Genomic DNA, 26,786 nt, shown 5'->3' with positions numbered 1-26,786 from the left:
TTGAAGGAAATCATAGATATAACTTCCATAATCCTAGGATAATGCAGAAAACAAAGCCACACAATCCCAGAGAAAAACTGAGGGCTTGTCTATGTTTAAAAGCCACCATGAGTCACACGAGTTCTGGGGAGAAGAGGGAGACTATGAGGGTAACATGTGATTTCACTTCTCCCCAGGACATCTGGCCTGAGGAGAAAGACTTATATACTGAAGGGATCTCTAATGCCCTCTAAGCACCTTTTATTTTCAGGTTCTGTGTATGCCTGGTGCCTCCCAATACCGTTTCCCAACTGATCCTCACAGAAACTCCATGGATCAGGCATTACCATACCCATCTTAAAGATGAGACATTGAGGCTCAGAAAGCTGAAATACCTCTTTCAAGATCACCCAATTACTAATTGGAAAAGTCAGGATTCCGACCCAAATCCACCTGATGTTAAAGTCCTTTGAACTTCCCGGTTTCTTAAATCAAAGAGCCATCTCTCCAGAGGGTTGCCTGTGCACACACACCACGAAGGTCCCTTGGGTCCAGAGACAGACTCATGGTTCCTCGGCCTCTGAGCTGGCCCTGCCAACAAAGACATGGGAATAACGGTACCTAGTAGAAACAAATCTAATTTTTCTACACGTGTACAAGTTGATGCAATGTGTTTTTAGGCCCATCCGCAGACTGGCCCTCTGGGTCCTAGTCACAATAACCAGGTTGTTTTCAGGATTAGAACCTTTTCCATTACAGAGGTGATTAAAATATAATCAAGCTAGAAAGTTATCCTTCCCCAAAGCCACCTAAAACAGAGAAACTCCAAAATAAAACCAATTTACATATTTTAGCCCAAATTAAAAAGCAAAAGCTAAGGAATCCCTTTTAATATCCTGAATAATAAATGCACATTTCTGTAAAGCTCCCTTTGGGGAATGGTTACTACGAGGACAACTTTTCCAGTATTATTAATAAATATCACTTTTGTTTTTGGTGTTACAGTAAGAATCTGGACTTGTGGGAATTGTACTGTCTGCACCGAATGCATCAACAGAGATAAATAATATTGAAGATATGTACAAAATCCAGGACTTTATTTGTGTGGTTGACTGCATTACAAAGTAACATAGAAACGATGAGTTGAATCTGGTCAACATCACAAATTGCAGAGACTTAGTAGTTTATTCCATTTCAAGTGAGCACTTTCCAAATGAAAGTTTCATTAGGCAAGATTGCAAGTTCTTAGGCTTTCCACTACAGACTTTTAAATAGCATTTAGAGCTAAAGTTTATCATGAAAGTTTATTTACTACTACTGCATCTTCAAAGGGGGCACTCGAAAAAATGTTCAACGGAGCCTGTTGTTTTTCATTTACAAATTAGAAAGCAAAACTCTAAAGGGTTTATATTGGCAGCTTAGGAAAACACAGACTACTTGAGATGCCATTATTGGTATATCCTAGGGTGCAGTGAGGGCCATAGCTGTCATTCTATTACTCCCCCTACCACACACACACACACACACACACACACACACATACACACACACATACTCACTCACTCCACATACACTAATGCAGTATCTAAGTGTCTAAGACAAAAAGATTATGATTTCTGCTCCACTAACAAACTTACAGTTTGCACAGAGGCATGCCAAGAGGGTCACTATCTTCTCGGGTCCTCCTTAGAAGCTAACATGGGGAAAGGCATTCACAGAGTCATTTCTGTTAGAAGCGAAGCATTCCTATTTCTATAAAATGAACAGGGTCTACCCAAACACCACAGCCAGCTGATGGAAAACAAGTTCCTTCCAACTGTCCAAACTGTACTTTTTCCTGAGGGTGAAATCTGGATACACGGATCCGTATAGACAAAAATGTCCAGGAGATCTTTTACTTTTATCTTTTGCAGTCATACCTAGACACTTACAAATATGAAAGGAAAAACATTTCTGTACTTGAATGTTCCAACAGATCTTTTCTCATAATTCGACATAAACCTCATTGTGTAACATCCAACCTTAAAATCCCTCACCCCAACTTTATCCCCAATCGCAGGGATGTAGCCTCTAATTATGTCTTTTGATCAGTGTCAGAAAAAAAAAAAAAAGTGACTTTGAATTGTACGTTCCAAAGAAAGGCACATGAGTTAGCCCTCAACAAATACATCTTCATCCAACAAAAATGATAGCTAGCCTCTACTGTGAACACTGCTGACAAAACAATTTCAAGGGCTAGCTGTTAGAGAAGAGCAGACAGTCAAAGGCAGCTGATTCACAGAACAAGCAGGAGTGGATTCAATCCCACAAAATTCCAAGAGAGAGGAAACTTTGCTCTAGTGTGTTTTTCAGAATTCACCATCTTGGCTGGAATTGTTTCCCTGGTTCCTCATATCCTTAAAAAAACAACTATCACATACTTCTTATAGAAAAAAATCAATGCTTACAGTACATTTTGATAATTTTAAATCGAGTAATTAAAAATTAAATTTTAAATGTTATTTCTAAACCAAGAGTCCAAGAGAATTTATTTTCAGGAGAAACCTATATAACTTGTGATTCATTTCCATTAAAAAAATATAACCCTGGCCTGGTAGTTCAGTTGACTGAAGCATCATCCCATACACCTAGAGGCTGCGGGTTCGATTCCCAGTCAGGGCACATGCCTAGATGGCAGGTTCGATCCCGGTTGCGGCGCATACAGGAGACAACCGATCATTGTTTCTTTCTCACATCAATGTTACTGTCTCTCCTCTTTTTTTCTATTTTTATCTCTATCCATTCCTCTCTCTCAAATCACTAAAAATATCCTCAGGTGAGGATAAAAAATTATACGTGCTAGTTTCATATTTTACTTTTATGGTTAAAAATAAGGCTTTCCCCAAACAATAACAAAACCCCAAGCACAACAACAGCACTGACCTTATATCTCCAACATTTTCACTGCTTTCCCAACCAATTATTTAAAAATTCCATTATGGCATTCAGCATTTCTTGATTCTTGCAGAGGGAGGATCTGTCATGAAGGGGTAGAAATATCTCTGATATTAGATACAACAAGGATCTGAATAATTATCTTCCCCAAAGCAAAAATGGTCAGTTCTAAAATGGTCCGGCAAAAGGCAAACTTTCAGTGGTGGAGGGAGAGCATGGGCAAAAGAGAAGGCGATGAAGAGAAAGCTGCCAGCCTGTTATAGAAGCACTGACACTACATAAGTTATTTCTTAATGAACGTACAAGAAACACCATAGATATTACCATTGAGCTGAGTGGATGTGAACATCCAAAGCAAGCTGGCTGGCTGGCTGACTTCTTTTTTCATTTTTTATTCTTTTGTAACAATTCCATTTCCAAAGTGTTTGATTCCTAACACTGATGCTCCGAAGCTATTGTGAGCACACTGCCTGAATACTTAATGAGATAAACAACAAACAAAATGGCTCATCTCTGGTGGCCCCAGCTAGCATCCCAAACTGGATATAATTAAAGGTGTGAACAAGCAAGCAAGCAAGTAATGAACCTGCAAAGTCAAGGTTCTGAGAAATTATCTGGCATCTGGAACAACACCAGTTCAAATTTATCACTCATTAGCTCTTAAAACGGCAAGGTGCAGACCCTCATGTTGGTACCCCTCTCCACTCTTGTCCTCCAGCCTTATTTTCTTTCCATTTCTAGATGGCTAATTTATGACAATTACTGCTGTGACAACTCCAACCCACTCAACCACCCACAGATCACCTTTCATTTTACCCTTAGAAAGCTGCTGACCTATAAAAGCCCTATACCCTTAAAATACGCTGAGATTTTAAAAATACAAAGATGTCCCCAGCACACACACACACACACACACACACACACACACACACACACCACAAACTCACAAAACAAAGCATGAGATGCTAACACAGCCACTCATCTTCTCCTTGTTTTTACCAAATGGCGAAAGATTAGGCTCAAATGCTCCAAAGCAAAAACAACTCTCCTTCCATATACTCATATGTTTTCATTCAAATCCAAACCCGTGATTAAAAGGGCATTTTATAGCTCTCAAATATAATGATAGATTTGAATATTTATAGTTTTCAAGTGGCAACAATAGAAAAATGTTTGGTTATTAATAGAAGTCTACAGGGTCTGGATATACCTTTTTGAGAAAGTTTTGCCTTTTTCTAATAAGATAAACTCTTAGAGTTTGTGAGGAGAAGAAGCCTCTTCGTAAGGGGAGCCAGCCCACTTAGGTTTACATTCCATTTTTGGATGTACATATACTTGCATGTATGTATATACACATTTGGTGATACCAAATAAGAAAAGCTTAAGACAGGTGCAGGATTCTAGAAACATACATGCTTACACTGATACACACACCCAGTCTCCCTCTCTCACATACATACTTTATGCATAGCTCTCAAACGGATGGAGGAATGGATAGTGGCAATAAAATGTTGACCGATTTCAAAAGGGGAATAGGCCAATTCTGTATGATATGGCCCATCGACTGGGAAACAGTAAGATAAAAGCCTGAGAATGTTTATGTCCTTTCATACCCCCAAAATTCCTAATGACATTGGGGAAAAATACTGCATTGCAGCATTTGCCAGCGTACAATCATTATGCTTAGCATCCACCGGCCAGGTCACCAACAAATGTACATATTAAGTGTCCAGGCACATAAATTAAGTGTTTGGTGGCCACAGATCATTGGACCCGAGAAAGAAATTTGTCAAGGCCAAAGTATTTCTGTTCATGCACAATGATCTCTATCAAGACCACCATTCCTTACTGGCGGTACACACAGATAATTTATTTTCATTTTTTAAAATTAAAATAAAGCATTAAGATGCAAAGGACTAATTGAAGTAGCATTATCTCCTTAGGGGAGGAATAGCATTTAGTTTTCATATAGGCAGAGAATCCACCCACAATAAGGAAATAGTGCAAAGGGAAGAAATAAAAACCAAAGAAAAAAACTTGCCTGGAAGAACCCTTTCATTGTTCATAGTAACTCTTAACTGATAAAAAAACCTTAATTCATCCTCAAATTCTTTCAGAGATACTGAACACACACACAAAACAATGTTCTGCAATGACTTCTAGATTTGAAATTTCAAATAGATTATCCCCAATAGAAATGCTAAGTTTAAAATATCTGAAGTCTAACATGTACCAAACCCTTTTACAAAACTGAGTTTAGAAATAAAAGGCAAATACGTAGCTTATTTTCTCTCTTTTTCTTTAACAAAATATACTATTGTTATTACTTCACAACAATCTGGCCTTCCTCTCATAACAAAATCCTTGAATATTCTAAGGACCAAAGAAGTGTTATAGGGAGAGAAAAAAGTTTGAAGGTTTTGGAAAACTGTCAAACAAAAACAAGCTCATCTGTATTTGGTCAGGAGGATGACTTGAATGAATGGCAGTTAGGAATGAATGGGACTGAGATCAGAAATGAATGACTAAATTTTTTTTTTTTTTAATTTTAGTTGTTTTTATTTTTTAATTAAAATTGCTTTGTGAATTAATAATTCTCAAAGGAAATTTTCCGCTATTTTCCCACCTATATTCATTTCACCCTTTCAAAATTTAAATATAAAATGACTTAGTCATTATATTGCAATGAGATATACGGACATTCTGACCATTAAAACTGTGAAGAAAAGGTTTTTTTTGCAGAAATATTTCCAATCAGATTTTCATTTCTTAATAAATGCACACTCATTGAAGTAAAGGCACACCTCCACATGCAGGTAGTAGGCGTTAATATTTTTAAGACAAAGAAGTGAAAAAGGTCAGCAGTAGAACCATGTGTCTTTTTGACAACCCAGGCCCAGGTGACAGTGCCGATTGTTTTAGTCTAACTAAAAAAATGCAGAAAAATTCTCAGGAAAAAAAAATCTGTATTAGAGATGATAAAAACAATTCTATTTTTAACAGCGACATGATTACACATTCAAAAAAATGAGAGCAAGGTTCAAGTATATGACAAAAATATTTTTATTTATATTCACCCCAAGAATCAAAGCAAATTTTTAAAAAATCTCCCACTAAGAAGATAAAACAAAAAGGAGCATTGGCCAGGAATGAAGAATTGGGGTTGGGAGAGTGTGCGGAGATTTGCAATGGGGAGAGTAAAAAAATTAAGACTACTTTCAATAAAGCCAATTATATTTCTTAATCTTTTACTACATTTCACTATTTTTTTAATCTCTCATTTTTGGACTTAAAATTAGCTACCTGATCCTGTATCAAATTTGTCTCCCAGGAAGAAATCGTGACAGAACATGGTTTCAGTTGCTTTTACGTTACATCCTACGAGTACTATGTCTTTCTGTCCTTCTGCTACCCACCATCATGAGAAGAAGAGACTACTAGTAAAGCACACTTGGAGAAAAAGCGAGAGATGCCTGTCACCACCGCACACATGGGTCCCAGACATTCAGAGACACAGAAAAAAAAAATCAGCTTTTCACTTAGTTTATGCCAAGACTAGAACCGCGACCAAATGCCCAACACAAGGCAGTGGTTGCAAGGGCAGCTTATGGATCTGTGGCTGGAGATACGAGAGGGAGGCACTGCAAAAGGCTAGAATACAGTTTTTCATTTATTATTTTTTAAAGTAAAATGAGAGATACAATGAACTCCTTGGAACTGTAGTATCAATATCTGTTTTAGTCAAAATACCACTATCACCTAGCACAGAATCATTGTTTAGAATAAATCTATTCTACCTACGTTCTGCCTATGGATGGATATTTACTGAAAAATTTTAAGAAATAATTTTCAGAACCTATCAGCGGTGGGAGTTTATTATGCTTCTGTCAACTTCATTCAATATAATTTACATTATTTTTCAAATAGCCTCATAGGATTCCTTGCGATTTTTTGCACGTACAGTTTCACAGCAGGGAAAAGGAGAGAGAGAGAAAGAGAAAGAGAGAGAGAGAGAGAGCAAGATTCCCTACCCTCCCTTCCCCCTCTCCTTCTCTCTCTGTTTTTTAAACCAAAAAAAAAAAAAAAAAAAAAAAAGAAGAAGAAGAAGAAGAAGAAGTAGTAAAAACAGGGGAGGCAGAACAGATGCTTAAAAATAGATTTCTAAAAATCACTGTAAGCCAAAGTTAGAAATGTAATTAACACCTATTTATAAAGAATAATTAAAGTTGGGCTGGCCACAAAGAACAGCAAAGATAATCGAGGTCCTGTGCCCCCTCCCTTTTTACACTGTTTGCAGTGTGTTCTCATGATAGCCACCTGCTCCCTACTCGGCTTTTCCTCTGTTCGTTTCCCCGGCAACCTTTCATTGGGTTTTCCTCCCAGCTATCGCTTTCAGTTGGGCTGCTCGGTCTAATCTTATTTGTTTTACACCCATCAAAACAAGCAGCCAGACAAAGGCAATCCTCCACGAATGGGGAAAAGACCACAGCTTTGTTATAACATCTATGCAGAGTGAAAAGTCCTCCCCAGGCTTTGCTAGTGAGAAATAAGTGAGATGGATATGAATTTACAGCCTCTCTCCACACCCAGTTTTGAAACCACATGAAGGACGCTGCTGGTAAAAATTCAAAGTCAAAGTGAGCACTCGCGGCATCTGATCTTGCCATTTTGTGCCCATATCTTCAGGGTCAACATCAGGCGAGAGGAGTGACACGCAAGGAGTTTCCTTGCTGCTTCTCCTTCCTTTTTTTTTTTCCCCTCCTTCAGAAAAAGATGCTAAAAATAGATTTTACTACTTTGGCAGAAAGGTTTTCCATTTCCCCTTCCACATCCAAAAGTCCGGTTTCACAAAGCATCTGCTGGTACGGGAACCTCACCTCCTCTACCCCTCATCCCCAGCCTCCCCTGTCACTCCCAGCCGGAGGCTGGAAAAGAAATGTGCCTTTAACTTTAACGGTCGTGCAATTCCATTGAAAGCTCACAGAGGCAGTGGACCCGCCAGCCAACAGCAGCCGTGACACTGTGATTGTCAAAAAAGGCACCAACCTCGTTTGGCTAAAATGTGTGTTCTGTGGAAGAGGCGGCATGAGTGCGTGGTGTGCATGCAGTGCCATCACACTTGGAGATAGATTCTGGTTTTCGGAGAAGAGAAATACTAATAAACGCGCGGGCACACACACATACATACACACACACACACACACACACACACGATCTGCACAGTGATTTACGATGCACAGCCCTCCATCCTTACACACACACACACACACACACACACACGCGCACGCACACACAATCGGGTGGAATCTCCACGCTGCCTTCCTCTTTTCACTTACCATCTTCAAGCCATTCCACTCCATCTGTGATCAGAAGAAGATGGACCCTCACACAGTGTGTCAAAAGCGGAAAGAAACGTTATGTAAAAGCTGACATTCCTTCTTACAGAGCTGCTGCCCAGAGAAGGAAGCAACAACTCAACACGCCAGGCACCGCTACACACACAAGCCGCCTCCTCTTTTTTATGAGGTCATGACAGGAAACTCTTTGAAATACAAGATGTAGCATTTACCGAAGCCCAAATAAATCACTCTCTTTGCCGTTCTGACTGCGCAGCCCCCCTGAAACACAACTGCCCGTCTCAGCGCTCAGCATCCAGGAGCTGCCTCTCCAGGTTTAAATTCCCAGCACGGAAATGGAAAGACTCCTAGCCCGGCTGCATCCACCTCCTGCCCCACAGAATCCAGGCACGTAGACAAACCCCCTCTCCCTTTACAAAGAGAAACCCTTTCTTTTTGCCATTTCTGGTCTCATGTAATAGAACCTCTTTCAACAAAGCAGCAATTATTTCAGCCCACCTTCACCCCACCCATGCCTTTATGTTGAAGGGAAAACTGATGATGACCTGCTAAAAATGACAATCTATTTCCCCACGGCGTTTCAATAAAAGGACCTACCCGCACTCTCTACACAAAGAGATAGTAAATGTAGGCATCAAATAGCAGCAGAGGACTAAACTCTTGGTCAAGGTGTAGATGCTTTTCTTCCCTCCAGCAGCACAAACCACAGATTATAAATCTAGTCATACCTACCATAACCATTCTTATTGGCAAATATTGGGTCTCGCAGAGCTTCAACTCTTCTCTTAAAATTTGCAAAGGTTTCAGAATATTGTTTAGATGACTACTATTGTTTTATATTTTTTAAAGATCCACAAAGCACAATGTGGATGATTGCAAAGCAAATCAATTATTTTAGGGGGGTGGGGGAGAGAAACAAAAACAAAACAAAAAAAAGAAAAAAAAAAAGAAAAAGAAAAGGAGCAGTGAGCCGAAACCCCTGATTCTAGGATGTAGATAAGAACAACTGAACAGAGCCTTGCTGAAATTGGCTCCAAGCTTCCCCTTTTTACATCCATTTATGGGACCATCTGTCAGCCGAAGGCATGATCTGATTGGCTGGGGAGACGCAGGGAGGCGTTGCAACATCAGGTGCTATTTAAATTAGCTACTGCCAGATTGACGATGTTAATGATTTGGTGACCTCTACAACAACAGAGACCAGATTTCTGAACTGCTTCTTGTGTCTGGTAATTAAGGCTGGGATGAAGCAACAACAGCCATACTTGCATTTTTACCTTTTCCCTCCGCCCAGCTCAAAAGTACTGTAACAACTGCAGGTCATTGGCGGCTTGTAAACCTTAACAGTGGGCGTGCCCTCCCCTCCCCTGTCCCGAGGCTGCACCACCCCACCCCTCTGACGGAGGGCTTTTCCCGCGTGGAACATTTTCTACCACCTTATCTTTCTCGACAGTTGCTTTCTAGCGAAATGCATATTTAATGATCTGCCTCTAGGCTTAAGGATACAACAAAAGCACTTTAATGTGCTAATACGTCTACATTTTAACTTTATTTCCCAGCTCTGCTGATTTTCAGTAAGCAATGCTCCTTCTGCAACTAACATGGCCAGTGTTTCAAAGGAACGCAGGTTTGAGAGTGTGCTTGCTCCATGAACTAGGCTCACAAAAGTTTGCTTCAGAAAACTCTTTTCTAATAAATGAAAAAAGAGAAAAGCTAGGGGGAAGGGGGCAGCTGCCAGCCTCCACCTTTCTGCCTGCTGTCTGAGCTTTTCAAAACAGAGAATGATGAATGATTTATTTAAATGAATTTATTTCTCAACTTGGATAGAGGCATGATCTGAATTTTTAAGAACCCATCCACACACACCTTCTCTTTGCTTTACTGACTGCTATAGAGAAAGTTGAAACGTGCTTTTGACAACCATCTCATTTCATAACTGGTGCAAGTGCTCATCTTGCTTAATCAAACATGTGATGTTGCTTTTCTCCTTCAGACAATGTCTTTTATTTTTCCTGTGGCCTCTTAAAAGACTCGCAGAGAGACATTTACCACGTGTGTGGGGATGCATACAGTTTGTCTATCTTATACAATTCATAACCTCTACTTTACCAAGCCTCGGGCAGCATAGTATTTTGTTCTGGTTTGGGGTTTTTAAGTGGCTTACCTGAGGAGTTTGTACTCTACTTCTATCCAAAAGACTAACTTATCCCTGTTTATTTAATTCATAACTTAATCATATTGTTCCTCAATAAATACACAGAGGTAACAAATATTACTAAGGACAGAATTCAACATAATCTTTGGCTGGAGTTGACAGTGTGTTGAGATTGAGCAGAGTGAAAATACAGGTCAAAAATCATGCTTCAAAGTCCAAAAATAAATGGGTCTGTGAAAATTTGTTAAAAAGAACTAACTTACACATTTTTTAAAATGAAAGCTATTCTCTACAAGCTAGTGTGTCACACACACACACACACACACACACACTCAAATATATGCACGCACTTTTAAAAATACAGATACACCATAGAACAATATGTAGGGTACACTATATAAACTATTAGATTTGAATATAAATAAATTCAGTTATTAGAAATAAAACTACATGAAAGAAAAAAGTGGAAATATTAAAACATAATCCCTTTAAGTGGAACAATACTAGATTTAGTAAACTTAAAATAATTTCTTTAGCAAATGTATAGAGTCCAATAAGTCACAATGGTACTACCATATCTACTGAACTGTGGACTAAGGATGATTCATACGTTAAGTCTTTTAAAGAGCTCAACATACATACACAGGGCAGGTACAGGCGCCCAAATCAACAACAGGAACTCTGAGCGGGATTTCACCAACATCAAAATATTGTGAAAAGCAAACACGAACACCATGCTCACAAACACAAATAAAAACAGCTCGCTTCAAACAAAATATTTACTTTGTATTTCTCTGCAGGTTATAAAACTCGCAATTTCTTAAAACCCTTTTCATCCTATCCATCCTAATCTCGGCACACTCAGTGACCCATAAATTAACATTAGGTATACCAAAAGAGACACTGGCCACTTTTCCGAAATAGGAACTATATGGTACAAGTATAAATAATTAGTTGGCTTTGCTAGGCTAAAATATCCATGCACTTTGTATATTGATCACTTCTCCCAAAACCTCCACTCTAGAATCTTTTAACAGAATCCTCAAACAAATGCACAAATGTCCTCAGAGGCCTTTTCTCTAAAGACAAAGGCAGAATCCTATTGTTGGGAAAAGTCAACCTTATTATTGCATTTCCAATAGTACCATTCATCTTTCAGGGTGAGGGGCTGACCGCTACATCAGTGGTGTGACATTTGCAAAGCAACAGATTCTCAATATATTATCTCAAGAATCAGGCAGGCGAGTCTCCCAGTCATGCATGATTTTTTTTTTTTTTCCGCCACAATCCACCACCACCACAGAAAGAAACTTGTCTCACTCAAGCGGCTAAGGCAACCTAAAAATGATATATCCCAGAGCTGTGGGGCTGCGTCCCTCTTACCATAAAGGAGCAGTTTCTTGACTCATTAATAACAGTTTCCCTTAAAAGAGGTAATCTCATATCAGGCAGCCCCTCGCCACCATGCACACATCCCAAAGGTTGCAGATATCTCAGCATCAGTCTCCGGCAGCCAGCTTTCCCACACAGAGTCCAGATGGACTGTACCAGAAGCCAATTCAGCGTTAATAACTACCTACTCCGCACAGTGGAGGAGCCTTACGTGGCACAATGGGCTAGAAAACAGCAGCCGGCCGAAACTGCACATAAAAAAGACAACCAAATTCTCCAAAAGCACCAAAAGGGAGGAACAGAAATGGAAGCATGAATTCTATTTCCTTGACTTCCATGAGAAAAAATAAAAGAGAGAGAGAGAGAAAGAAAGAAAAAGAATTCTTCAGAAACCTGGGGGGGTGGGGGGGGAGGAGAAGAACACGGGGGCGGGGGGGGGGGGGATGAAGTAAGGGGAAAAACAAAACAAAACAAAACCCCCAAACAGATGCTGCCCAGAAAAAAAGTGACAAAATATTACCTCATTATTTAACAAAGCAGCATTAAGCGTCCTGCTGATTTCAAACATCTTGCCACAGATTTTGTTTTAAGAGAAACAGATAGAATCCTTTGCAAAGCACTCCGTCTGCAAAGGGTTCTTCAATTTTCTTGCGCGCCACGGAACAGTCAATATATTATTTCCCTGGAGTTTGCACATTAAAACCTCTAGTCAGTGAGCTGCATTTTCCCCTTATCTCACACACGGTAGACTCCTGTTATATGTACTGCTCTCTTTGCAAGAGCAGCCTGCCCCAAACATGGCTGGTGTTTAAACTACTCTTTAAAGTAACAGTTCACTATATAACCACCAGGTGGGTAGAGTGCACGGATTCAAATGAACCATCCTGAAAGACGTGATTTTTTTTTTTCCCCTTTGGAATAGCTTTTGGGTATAGGATGTGACATGAGAAATGCCAGCATTCTAATAGGCATCTTGTTTTCTCTCTCTCTCTCTCTGTATCTTGCCAAAATAAAATAATAAAATCCCATCTCCAGACTTATATTAACAAAACAAAATACCCTCACCAATTCTAAAGAGAACTATGAAGAATGAGGCACATACAAGCTTTGTTTCATTCAGCAAAGGATGAACAAGGAAAATCCAACCAAGACAGAGCAAGGGGGGAAAATCAAACACTCCATGGAAATACTTTCCTTTAGCAAAAAAGAGAAAAATATTGATTCATGTGATAAAAACCCGATTCAAAAATATGCATATTGACAAAGCAATACAAGATGGAGACAAGAGTTTAAGGGAAAACTTTCTTCTGAATAAACCACTAGGTTTATTTGATATGGTCTTTCATGATGGCAAATCACCAAAAGCTTCAAAGTAAAGACAGTGTAAAAAACAAAAACAAAAATCATAAGCATCTCTTTTAAAAACAGTTACACCAATAGTGATAAACAACCACAAGAGCAAACTAATCACATCTCTCTCCCCACTGCTGTTCTTTTCCCCTCAGATCAGCCTCCAAGTGGAACATTTCTGTGGTGAACTATTTTGGATGTATAGCTAACTTGGTGTCTCCTTTGTACATTTCTATTCCAATTAATCTGCTCCTCTGCCAGGAACAAATAGAATGTCCCAGGTTGAAAGCCCCAGATGATGGAGGGGGATGCTGAAAAGATAAAGAAACACCTGAACAAAAATAAATCTCATCACTTGTATTGTTACAGGGCCTGATTTTAAGGAGGATGATTTTATTACATACAGAGCATGCAAGCATCATTCATTGTACGTTTCAGCATATCCAAAAGAGAAACGCACGCACACAGATACCTGAGATTTTGTTTTCTTGGCTGGACAAAATTAAAGCCTTGGAACTTTCACATCCTCTTGCAAACACGAATGTTGATACCAGTCTTTTCCCAGCCCATCCAAGCAACATTTAGCCTCACCCAACGGTGACTGTCTCCTTCATCTTTGAGTCAAGGCTGCATCACCTAATACCATTTAACCTCCTCGCATATATTGAGTTTCAAATGACAGTTTTTAACTGGGGAGTGAGGAGTTGCTCTCATCAAATTCTGGTTGTATGGAATAAGCTAATTTGTACACTCACCATATGTCTTAAACACTAATTAAAAAATGTCACTTGCTTCAAACGCTAAAATGTAATCAGCCTAGTAAATAAAAAATTCTCGAGTTTTCTTGCCTTGGTTATAATTCATCTCAAGGTAACCTCTCTATTTTGATTACCAGGGAAGGCTTAAAAAGAGGAAAAGATCGTGGGGGCTGTGAGAGTGAGAAAAGAAAACCACAACTGTACGGAGCTGCACAAAGGAAAATAAGATGAAGCAGGTTTTTCAGGACCCATAGTCTTGTTACCCTGAGGCAAATCCAGCCAATCAATACCACCCATTGACGGTCTACCATCTGCCATGCTAACCAGTGATGTGGCTAAACAGACCTGTTCCATATGACCGTAGCCGGCTCATTTTCAGTCGATTAGGGCAGTTCCAGAGCATTCACGTGCATAGCACAAAACTCCAAGTCAGACTGAGCCTCTCTCTCTTCACACCAGTCCCTGCGAGCACAGCTGCGGACCTTTTCCTCCTGTTCTTGCCCCTCAATTGAATTAGCAAAATGGGGTGGGAAGATAAAGCAAACAGACACTCACAAATACACACACACACACACACACACACACACACACACACACACACTGCCAGTCTTTCTCAGTGTCCTACAGAGATCAGGAATTTCATGAGCTCTGCCCTAATATGATTACGGCAGGCCATTTAAACAGCATCATCAGTGACTAGGACCTGACATTTCCCTGTGGCTCAATTTCTTTTTATCCTCTCCTTCTTCCTTCGAACACCTTCTTCCTTCGAACAATAAATCTAAACTGCTGGCATGTCTTCCCATAGGGAAGATACTTTTTAGTGTGCCCAGACAGTGCTATATTATATTCAAAGGCTTTTGATAGCATTTAAAGCATAATTTTCCTTTGATGAATTGTGGTGCTGTTTGTGTGTGTGTGTGTGTGTGTGTGTGTGTGTGTGTGTGTTTCCTGTAGAAACATTATATCAACTTTTATAGGAAAATGCAAACATACCGCAGAGATAAGATGCACCTGACATGGAGTTCACGTGTAGAGTCAGGAATCCACTGTGGATGGTCTCTTAGAAATAAATGACCTGACGGTGTGATGCCTTCCTCTTTCTATGTAGTCTGTCTACTGCCGATTGTGGGAAAGAGCTAGAAGAGTGCTAGGGTGTGGGAAATATAGACAAATGGCTATTTAATCCACTTAAATTGCCAAGAATTCACCTGGGCAGGTAACCTAACCGAAGGTCAATTCACATGTGATCTTCCCATCTTCTTCCCATGCTACTAAGCCTTCTGCTAAAAGCTGAAAGGATTCTTCCCAGAACCACTGTGACTTTGACCGCACCCTTCAAGCACTAGGGTGTTTTTTTTTCAGGGAAAGAAAATGTAAAGGACAGGAAAACTGCCTTACTTACAAAATTCTGAAAAAGGTGAAAACACATTTGAAATCTAAGTTAGGTGGAGTCCCTGCCTGAAGTTTTCACTGCTCTATCTTTCAAAATAGTCCAAGAAAACTCAGCAGGATCAACATGTGAATACACAGATTTCTGAAGATCCATGCAAGAAAGAATTTTAGGGAACTTTTCATTGCAGTTCAGATGAGCTTTACTGGGGGAAAAACAAAACAAAACAAACAAACAAACAAAAAAAAACGAGCAAAAAAAATTTTACTCTAAATATAAATCTTTAAAAAATATATATTTTATTGATTTTTTACAGAGAGGAAAGGAGAGAGATAGAGAGTTAGAAACATGGATGAGAGAGAAACATCTATCAGCTGCCTCCTGCACACCCCCTCCTGGGGATGTGCCTGCAACCAAGGTACATGCCCTTGACCGGAATCAAATCTGGGACGCTTCAGTCCGCAGGCCGATGCTCTATCCACTGAGTCAAACCGGTTTTGGCTTTAAGTATAAATCTTTACCAATCAAAGGCCACTGAGCAGATGAAGTATGTAGTAGCTACCTTACCATTGAAGGGTATAGTGTTTAACCAGATTATATTCTTCTTTAAAAATTTTATTGTTTAAAGTATTACAAATAATAGTACATATGTCTCCTTTTTTCCTCATTGACCTCCCCGCAGCTTCCCCTATCCTCTCTCCTATCTCCTGGCACATGCCCTCCCCCTCCCCCAGTGTCTTGCATCCATTGGTTATGCTTATAAGCATGCACATAAGTCCTTTGGTTGATCTCTTACCTTCCCCTTGCCCAGCCCTTCCAGTGTTCCCGCTGTAGTTTGACAGTCTGTTTGATGCTTCTCTGCCTCTGTACATATTTTTGTTCATCAGTTTATAAAGTTCTTTATTATCCATAAATGAGTGAGATCATGAGGTATTTTTCTTTCATTGACTGGCTTATTTCACTTAGCATAATGCTCTCCAGGTCCATCCATGCTGTTGCAAATGGTAAGAATTCCTTCTTTTTTATAGTAGCGTAGTATTCTATTGTGTAGATGTGCCACAATTTTCTAACCCCTTCATCCACTGATGGGCATTTAGACTGTTTCCAAATCTTAGCTATTGTAAATTGTGCTGCTAGGAACACAGGGGCACATATATCCTTTCTGACTGGTGTTTCTGTTTTCTTATGACATATTCCTAGAAGTGGTATTACTGGGTCATATTCTTTTGATAATAATTCAATAAAGAATTGTTTAAAATATGGACTCACTTATAAATCTGTAACCACAAATTAAGAAATAGCTATAATAATAAAAGCATAATATGCTAATTAGACTGGACAGCTGAACAACCTTTTGGATGTCATTCTGGACATCCTTCCAGACAAAGCCACGGCAGTGGGGCCGAGACAAAGGCAGTCAGGGGCAATCAGGCAGGCGAGTGGATAGGGAAGATCAGGCAGGCAGGCAGGTGAGCAGTTAGGGCAATCAGGCAGAAAGGCAGGGGGTTAGGGGCGACCAGGCAGGCATCACCAGCCACTATACCCACCAGCCAATCAGGAGTGAGTATGCAAATTAATCCAACAAAGATGGCGGCAGCCACAGAGCTGGAGTGAGCAGGAGGCTTGGGTTGCCCCCGGCGATGGAGGAAGCTTCCCACCCACCCTGGCTGGCCCTGGCTTCTGCTCAAGGCTACAAATTTTCAATTGTAGAGGATAAATAAATCCCAGATACCTGCTTCCAGCTGGCCCTAGCCTCTGCTCAAGGAGCCGCTGAGAAAAAAGGAAAAAAAAAAAAAAAGGAGGGGTTGGGAGCCTGTATCACTGGGGGATGTGGCCAGCCTGCAAATTGCCATCAGCTCCTCATCCAGGCTGGCCAGGCACCCCAGCAGGACCCCCCCACCCTTAAGGGGGTGTGACCAGCCTGGGTGAGAGGCTGAGGGATGTTTTCAGGCTGGTCAAGCCCCGTGGGGTTAGAGTCCCCACTGGAAGGCTTGACCAGTCTGAAAACAGCCATCAGCCCTTCACCCAGGCTCACCACACCCCCATGGGGTGAGGTTCCCCACTGGGAGGCTTGGTCAGTTTTGCAAATAAACATCAGCCCCTCACGCAGGCTGGCCAGGCACCCCAGTGGGGACTCCCACCCTGAAGAAGGTGTGGCCAGCCTGAAAAGAGCCCTCAGCTCCTCACTAAGGCTGGCCAGGCACCCCAGCAGGACCCCCACCCTGATCCGGGACACCCTTCAGGGCAAACCAGCCAGCCCCCAACCGTGCACCAGGTCTCTATCTATACTAATAAAAAGGTAATATGCTAATTAGACTGGGAGACCTTCGGGATGTTCTTCTTGACAAAGCCATGGTGTTGGGGCTGAGGTAGAGGTGGTTAGAGGCCAAGAGGGAAGGGCAGTTGTGGGTGATCAGGCTAGGCTAAATCAATTCTAGTAGTGTAAGGAAGAATCTTAAAAGAATAGTATCGGAACAAAGTGCTGAAGTTTATTCAGATTAGATTTCACAGATAAATGAAATAATATGGCATTTGTCTTTCTCTGATTGACTTATTTTACATAGCATAATATCCTCTAGGACCTCTTATTGTCAGGGATGGTAAGATTTCATTCTTTTTTTATGGCTGAGTAACATTCCATTGATATAAATGTCTAATCAATATATCGCCGAAGCCGGTTTGGCTCAGTGGAAGAGCGTCGGTCTGCGGACTGAAAGGTCCCAGGTTCGATTCCGGTCAAGGGCATGTACATTGGTTGTGGGCACATCCCCAGGAGGGGGCGTGCAAGAGGCAGCTGGTCGATGTTTCTCTCCCATCGACGTTTCTAGCTCTCTATCCCTCTCTCCTCCTCTCTGTAAAAAATCAATAAAATATATTAAAAAAATATATTGTACACCTGAAACTAATATAACATTGTATGCCAACTGTAATTGAAAAATAAAAATGATTAAGAATAGTCAGTGGTACTGATGCCATCTGGAGTGATGGGAGAAGGCTTCATGGGAGAAGCTGTAACTGAGGCTCAAGTTAAAGGATGATAGGATTTGTCTAGGAAAATAAGTATATTTCATATAAAACAAAGGTGGGAGAGGAGGGCAGTAAGGGAATAATGGCAGTCAGTTCATTAGAGCTAGACCCCTCCAAGATTTCCTCTGAATCTATTCTAAACTCTTCCATTTTAAAAATTATAAATAGAGGAATGTTATTGAGTAAGTACTTTTCTAAAGGAACAGGAATTAGTATTTTTGAGCCTCCACTATGTGTCACACATTGCATTATGTAATTTGCCTATAAATCTCATTTAATCTCACAACTCTGAGACTTCAGAAAAGGAAACTAAAAATTAGAGAATTTAAGTGATTTTCTGAAGATCATATGGCTAGAAAGAGGCAAATTTAGGTTTCAAACTTATATATGTCCAAACTTTGTCCACACTTTTCACTATAAATACTACCTTATGTAGAAAATTGTAGATCTAAAGAAATCTCAGTCTTATTCTGTTTTATTCTATACTCAGAAACCAATATTCAGAGTAATGTTGACATCTGCTGGCATGGAAAACAATAATTAAAAAGACAAAACACATAACAAAATAAAACTAAACTATGCTTGTAATTTCAGTATTCTGACACCAGGTGATGATAAGAATCCTGGTCCTCTGAGACTTACAAGGGACATGCTTTTGCTTGCTATTATTGTGTGCTATTCCCTTCTTCATCTCCATAAGTAGAGAAAACAGTGCCTGATCTTTATATGGAATCACCTACTAAAGCCCCAAGACATCAATCTTTTCGAATTTTATTTATCGGACATTTAACTGTGGGTATAACACTAAACTTCAACAATTTTTAAACAATTCTGTTACAGACTGTATTCAATGAATTACAGTCCTTTGTTACTTTCACACTGTTCTGTGAGCTTGCAGTGTAGAAATTGTAGGTTATTTGCCTATAACCCCAGCACATAGAATACCATTGCCTGCAACATAGTGGGCATTCAATAAAAGAACATAAATAATTGATTCTAAATATTTTTGAAAAATTTTTGAACCAAATACTTAGGGCACATTACTTGATTCTTTATTCATTAATACATAACTTTCTTTATCAAGTCACACTTAATGCCGAGTTATTATAAAAATCGTTTCTTGAGGTTGTTCATCAGCAGAAACAATTTTCTCCGTGCTCAGATGCTTCTTTTCTGCCTTAGCCATGGACGGTCTATATTCATGATAAGCTCTGCCCTTCTCAATAGACTAGTTTACCTTTTCAACCTATTATGCACAGAAAGGTTGCTTCCTTTCTGTATGGGAGGTAAAGAAAAAACACGAAAAACAAGAAAGGCATGCTATATAACTAACTGTCAGAAAGAGGCAACTCTCCACTTGACCCTTTTTAGTTCTCTCCCTCTTTGACTCTGAAGCTGGAGGGGTGATGATTTAACTACTTTTAAGTAGAAGAGTAAAGTTACACATCAGTGCTGAGTAGCTCATTTCCCTTAGCAACCGCTTAGCAACGGCAGCTTCAAGTTCAAAATACCTCCTTGAAAAGGATAACATCTTTAACAAAGATGAGTATTTTTTTAATGTAAGATTTTTGAACAGAAGTTTTAATATTACAACCTCCAAAGCCTTGTAGACCACAAATACCTATTTAATGCTAACCTTCTTGTAAAATAATATTATGTGGTAACCATAATGATGCTGGGCTCCTGTAAAATTTCAGTCCCTGGAAAAGCTCTGGTCCTACTCTGAAATTATTCACAAATATACAACTTTTATTTTACAGAGTCACCATTAATCCTAGGTCATTATAGAAATTACACTAAAGCTCTCTTAAAAGGGTTATTGATACTGACCTCACTATTCAGTTTGCTCCCTTACTGAGAAGAGCGAAGAACAGGTTTTAAAGCCTAAATTATGGTTTTACAAACTAAATTACATGCAACCCAAGGTTCTCTGAATGTCTGAAAAAAATATAAAAAATAATTCCAACTTTATCCCAAATGTTATGAACCTTGCCAGCTTCATAATCCATAAAATGGATCATCTGATAATCAGATAATCATCACATTTAACTGTTTTTACATTGTTAGTGAAATAAGAATGCCTGCAAAAGGCTTTCTAGCCTTCTATAATGCTCAGTGCTAGGGATGAAAAATGTGTGTGTCATACATGTTTAGCATATCATTAAAACTTCCATCTTGTTCAAGAATTTTAAAACTTGTTTTTTGTCTTGAAGGTTCTACAATTAAAATAATATATAAACTTCTGCTTGAATTTTGTTCTTTATTTTCTATTAGCACATGGGCACCTCAGGACACAAGGAAACAAAATGCATAAGGGTTCAGAACAGTAATTTCAATGGATTTCTTCACTGCTAAAAACTTATTATAATGTAAGCCCACATAATCTATTTGTGCCAATTCCAAGCTATGGAACCAAAAGACAGATTTTTCTGCCTATATCTTTTACTTGGTATCAGCAGAAAGCCAAACTATTCCATCCACCTGACATGAAGTTTTACACGTTCCCATGTAAAAGAGGATGTTCTGAAGAAAATGTCTAGAACAGTGGCTCTTATGCACAATAAGTGTTCAGTGTGTGTTCCTGAAAGTAAATTCCTTTTTAAATCACTAAGGAACATATCAAGAGAAGTCAGGAGACCTCAAGGCCAATTCTATCTGTACTGCTAATAGTTCTGTGACCTTGAGCAAATCACTTCTCCCTCTTTGAACCAGAATCTTCCTGAGTAAATAAGAAATGAAAATAGATGACTTCTGAAGTCTCCACCAACTATATTATGTCAAAGTCTATAAATAAATAGTTTTAAATTAGTAAACAATTTTTTTGGTAAGATTAACTCCAATTTTCAATTGATTTCACAGTATAAAAATGCTGGCTAAAGGGAAATCAAGCTTCTGAAGGAGATTAAAAAATCTGTCTCAAATTAAGAGCCAGGTTACCATCATGTTCCACTATCTAGTCTGGTCACCAGTGTTATTGTAATAAAATACAAAAGAACTGGAGGTGGTTGGTTAAAAGCATTAGAACCAAGGGCTTTGACCAGGATCCTGACTAAGTATAGCTATTCACTGAACTTCAGTGTTATCCTATTTAAAATGTGGACAATAATAATGCGATGGTTGTGAGCCTTAAATCACATATTACAGAGTATGTAATATTCTGTTAAGTACTCAAAATGTTAACAGGTTTTTATAAAACACATGGTTTAACCTATGCTCTGGTACTCTTTTAACCTTCCATTATCCTCAATCCTTATATCAAGTCCAATTATTCATCAGGACAAGTCCAATTATTCATCAAGGCTCTATATGACCTGACCTTCACTTAAGCTGCCTGACTCATCTGGAACATTCCCTTCCACATATTCAGTTCTAGACATGCCAGTCTACTCTCCCATATCGGTTGGTCCTTCTACCCATGCCTTTGTTCCTGCTGTTCATTTCATTGGGAATGCCTTCTCTCCCTGGAAAATTATACTCATCCTTCAAGGTTTCAACCTCACTAAGCAAAATGAGCTGTTTCATTATCAGAGCTTTAACAGCATTTTCTTCTTCCTGCCTCCATAGACCTCATGCCAGAGTAGCACCACAGTTGTTCACAGGTCTCTGTCTCCTTGATCTGTTTTCAAGATACTCCAGGGCAAGAACTGTCCTTAGATGTCTTGTTCTTCTCCAGCTGAGTACCTGGCTGTCTCAGAGTCCACCCCAGTTAATATGTGTTAAAGTAAAATATGTGTTAAATAAATTAATATATTCACATGATGGGCTAAGCAGTGGTCGGCAAACTGCAGCTCGCGAGCCACATGCGACTCGTGAGCCACGGTTTGCTGCTATGTTGACTAATGAGTTTGCTGACCACTGCCTTAGGGAAAACACTTAAAAACATTTTAATAATGTACTAATGTCTTTAATCTGAAGTCAAAACTTCTAGGTAAGGGTAATAACTTATTCAGTGGTCGGGCTAAGATATGACTTCTATTAGAAATCAATGAAAAATAGATGAATCCCGAAGATAAATCCCCCCCACTATCACCACCAAATGAGCTTTTAGAATCTACCCCTCCACAGAATCATTTTTCTGATAAGAGAAATCTCTGCCAAATATATTTTTGTTCTTTAGAAATGTTCATGCAACTAAAATCAGAAACTCTAAACTGGAAGTCACTCTCTAGGACAAATTCATTGAGCTAAAACGAGTTTTCTCAAAAGATACATTGTTTTATGTGAAGTGATGGCAATGTTCTGGCTGCAACCTTGCTTACTGAATACGACGTGAGGGTTTACACACAGAATTTGTGCTTCTACAGCAAGAGGAGTCTTCACCCACAGAGAACTCCAATAAGGCTTGGATGGTGTGAAAGATATAGAAAACAGAAGTGTACTGCCCATGGTGCAGCCTGAAGTATGAATTTATCATCTACCCACATTCCATATTCTATGCAACCAGGATGCTGGAAAAATTTTATAAAGTACGAATGCCTAAGAGAATCAATAGCATATACTAGATATTATTTAACTAATGCTATTGCTTATATAGACAGTAAAATTAGGTGATATTTAATATGTGTATTTTTTGTATATGTGTATAAAATAATATCATTATGTGATTATATTATATATGAAATTAGTTTAAGGAGAGTAAGTATTTATTCACTGTAGGAGCACGAGGCAGTTTAGCCAGTTTGTAACTCCAGAGGATTTACTTTCAATCTTTTTCCAGTAAGTACTTTTTCTTATAAATAAAGGAGAGACCAGATGCATGAAATTCGTGCAAGAGTAGGCCTTCGCAGCCCGACTGCCTCAGCCCTCGCAGCCCCAGCTTCGTCTGAAGGTCGCCTGGTCAGTTGTTCCCCTGTTCGGCCATTTGGCTGATTTGCATATTATGCCTTTGTTATTATAGATGTTTATGAAAATCCTAATATATAAACAAATAAAATGGTGCTGTTCTCTTGGTTGGAAAAAGAGTGGGATCCCTTAAACATTTATCCACACCCACACACTTCCTGGGGCACTCTGAGAAACTCAGCATCCAGTGAAAAAAAACAGTCTAGTCTAGTCTAAATGAGACTACAGTGGGAAAAAGAGTGAATTGGGAATCAAACTTGGGTTCTAGTATCAATGCTATCCCCAAGCCCAAGCTTCCTTGTCTAGTGCATCTAATCCAAAGCATTTGATAATTGCTCTCCCAGATTCCAAATGTGATGTCTGTTTCTGAGACTTCAAAAACACCTAGGATAATAGTGCTTGTTCCTCTTATGTTTTCTACGGTCTTAAAGCTTCACAATTAATCTACCTCCCAAATATTCTTCACTTACAGAAACCAAAGTACAACCATTAACAGTGGGGACACTCACTGTTAACAAACACAGGTTTCACAGGAACCCAGAGAGGACTTGGTGTTTTGACCTTGTCCTTCAAGATCTACCTCTCTCCAATCAAGAAAAGTTGTCTGTAAGCTTCATAGGAGTCCTGCCAACCACCTAACTGTGTATATTCTATTTCCTTAATGTTCTTATATCCACCATCACTGCCTTGTTTCAAGTCTCTGCATCTCTCTCCTGGGTTATTATCATCAACATATCCTTACCTCCAGTTTTGACTGAACACCACTTACCAGTCACAGTGATCTTTCTAAAATTCCAGTCTAATCACATTGTTTCTTTGATTAACACTGATCAATGCCCATATCCTCTTCTGATGAAATTTTCAATGAGTGGTCTGTGAAGGGTAACCAGCAGACCTCTAACACACTCCATAAGCTTATAGGATGTTGTTTCATGACACAAATGTATGTAGGCTTTTGCATGTCTGTTTCTCCTACCAGGCTTGAGCTCCTGTCTGGTTTATAATAAGCAATGGTTGAATAAATTAAAAAATTCAGTCCTCTCTAAACAAAGCTTCCAAATATCTGCTTTTCTCACTTTTAAGCTTCAGAAAGCTATAGGTAGCTCTATTTCATTCACAAAGTACTTTCAAAAAGTAACTACTATCTATGGAGCATTCACTGTGTCAGGCACTAGTCATAGCTCTTTATATGTATTAACTCATTTAGTATCACAACCATCCTATAAGGTAGGCACTATTCTTGTTACCTCTGCACTGACAGATGAGGCTATCTATGGCAGGGGGGTTAAGTATCATACATTGACTCATTATAATCATTCAATAAACACAGAGTGCTTACTGTACTGTTCTTACAGCCAACTGTGAGAAAGACAGGATATGTACAATCACGTCTTATTCATCCTTAGGGATCCCTGGAGTATCCTGAACAAAATCACATTCAATAAATATCTGCTGAAGAAGAGTTGAACTGGTGCTCCTGAAATCTGGTACCACTTTTCTTGACTAATGCTTGAGAGAAGAGACCCTTCCTTCCTTCTGTGGGTCAAACCCAAATACTTTTGAGAGAGTAAGGAGGCTCTGTCAAAATAATAGAGACAATAGGCACAAACCAGCATTATCTAAGGCAAATCAGTTTACATGGTCAAATTGCTTATGACCAACTTAACCTAATACCTACTTCTGGGTATTGACAAAGTCCTTGGCTAATATGTGCTGGTGTGATCAACCTTCTTGCTAAGATACTTGGCACAGCAATGTATGAGGGGCATTTGGCAAAAAAAGAGAGAAAAAAAAAGAAGAAAAAAAAAAGAAAAAGAAAAAGAAAAAGGCCATTATCCAGAAAGCCCATGGACACTGACACTACAGGGACACCCTCTGGAATTACATTTGGAGAAACAACAGTTAGGCAAATACAAATGTACAAGCTATTTTCTCTGCCTGGAACACAATTTCCCCTGCTTCTTCTGCTTAGTGAGTACATACTTATCCTTCAAAATCAAGTTAAAGTGTTAATGTCCATGAGTTCATTCAGGAAATATTTATTGAACACCTACTATGTGCCAGACACCAGGGATTCAACACTAAACAAGGCACACAAATCCCCTGCCTTGGGAGTTTACAACGGCCTGGGAGCAGAAGGTAAAGCCTCCCAATTTCCCCCAGACAGAATTAGCAGTTCCCTATTTGACCTCTCACAGAACTTGTTCTTCAGATTACTCCATTCCTCTGGGAATTGCAATTACTGCTTTCCACATCCACCCACATCCACCTTCCACTCAAAACTGTGAGCTCTTTGAGGGCAAGAACCCATCTTCATCTGTCACCCATGACTGATATAGTGCTGGGTTACCTAATTGAACTGAAGGCCACGGTGCTTTCTCACAATGCCACACCCTGATATCATCCTCCTGAGCTCACTGCTTGACTTCTGAGTATTTTATTTTACTTACTTATTTTTAAAATATGTTTTATTGATTTTTTTACAGAGAGGAAGGGAGAGGGATAGAGTTAGAAACATTGATCAGCTGCCTCCTGCACCCCTCCCCCCACTGGGGATGTACCCACAACCACGGTACATGCCCTTGACTGTAATTGGACCTGGGACCCTGCAATCTGCAGGCTGAGGCTCTATCCACTGAACCATACTGGTTAGGGTGACTTCTAAGTATTTAAAAATCACCACCCATTTCCTTGGCACCCACTCAATACTGTTATTAGTGCTGGGATAGGGCATGTAGCAAGAATGTGACATGGTTCAGGACCTTTGAGCAACTCCAGTTAGGTTTACTGATTGAAAACAAGAACAGAATATAATCTAGGACTAGACTGAGTGGATCAGACCCAAAACATACCCTATGAGAAATGAGGTGTCACTATGCTCTTAGGAACAAGGATGAACACAAGCATCACAAGACTACCATGCTTCACTTTTAGTCTTGCCATACTTCCAGGGTTCCCCCGGGGTTCACCAGTCCCCAAAACATCCCCAAGTATACAGGATATCCTTATGTGGGCATATTCTCTCAAGCTGCTATGCTGTTGCACAAGCTGGTGCCCTGCCTGGGATGTCCCTATACCCCTTGAGTGTCTAACGATCATTAAAATTCAGCTTAAATGTCACTTCCTTTGTGAAACCATCTCTGACTTTCCCAGGAAGAACTGACCATGCTTTCACTCTGCTCAGTCCTGCTTCTTCCCCATGTGCATGCCCATTGTACCCTGTCTTTACATATAATTGTACCCATCATTTGTTTATCTACATATCCATCTCTCCTACTAAACTGGGAACTTCTTGAAGGCAAAGATTTTTATTCATCTCTGTATCTTAAGCACATGCCTAATAGAGTTTGTGGATGGGAAGTTGGAAGAATGGATCAATATGTGGACAGAATCAGTTATAATGACCTGTAGTGCCCCCCAAAAAACAAAACAAAAACAAAAACAACACATTAGTGGATTATAATGTGTCTAGTGAAAGATTTTGGAAGTGTAGAGATCTGGGTACTAATCCTGAATCCATGTCTTAAATGACCTTTAGAAAGTCATTTAATCTCTCTGGACTTCTTGTTTATTAAATGGGGATAAAGCATAAAATCTCA

At 39.5% G+C, this 26,786-nt stretch overlaps 1 protein-coding gene across 15 annotated transcripts in view; it reads right to left on the bottom strand.

The window, feature by feature from the left end:
* The window catches only part of ELAVL4 (ELAV like RNA binding protein 4), a gene marked incomplete at its 5' end in the record, with an annotated part of 137,539 nt that overhangs the window by 78,869 nt on the left and 31,884 nt on the right, over positions 1-26,786 (bottom strand). For 3 of the 15 annotated variants that reach the window (XM_084872921.1, XM_084872933.1, XM_084872927.1), the window contains one exon: positions 12,338-12,385. The exons of 2 other annotated variants lie outside the window; for them this stretch is intronic. In XM_084872921.1, coding sequence (XP_084729047.1) covers positions 12,338-12,385 — 48 coding nt within the window. Of the gene's footprint in view, positions 1-2,901; positions 2,915-3,237; positions 3,335-8,249; positions 8,477-8,867; positions 8,918-9,002; positions 9,314-12,337; positions 12,386-26,786 lie in introns of those variants that run through there. 10 more of the 15 variants (XM_084872929.1, XM_084872930.1, XM_084872924.1 and 7 more) reach the window with 8 other exon arrangements.

The sequence above is a fragment of the Pipistrellus hanaki genome (assembly GCF_964339955.1).
Source record: "Pipistrellus hanaki genome assembly, chromosome: 2".
In the NCBI taxonomy this organism is placed as follows: Eukaryota; Metazoa; Chordata; class Mammalia; order Chiroptera; family Vespertilionidae; genus Pipistrellus; species Pipistrellus hanaki.
This window is presented reverse-complemented; position numbering and strand designations above follow the sequence as displayed.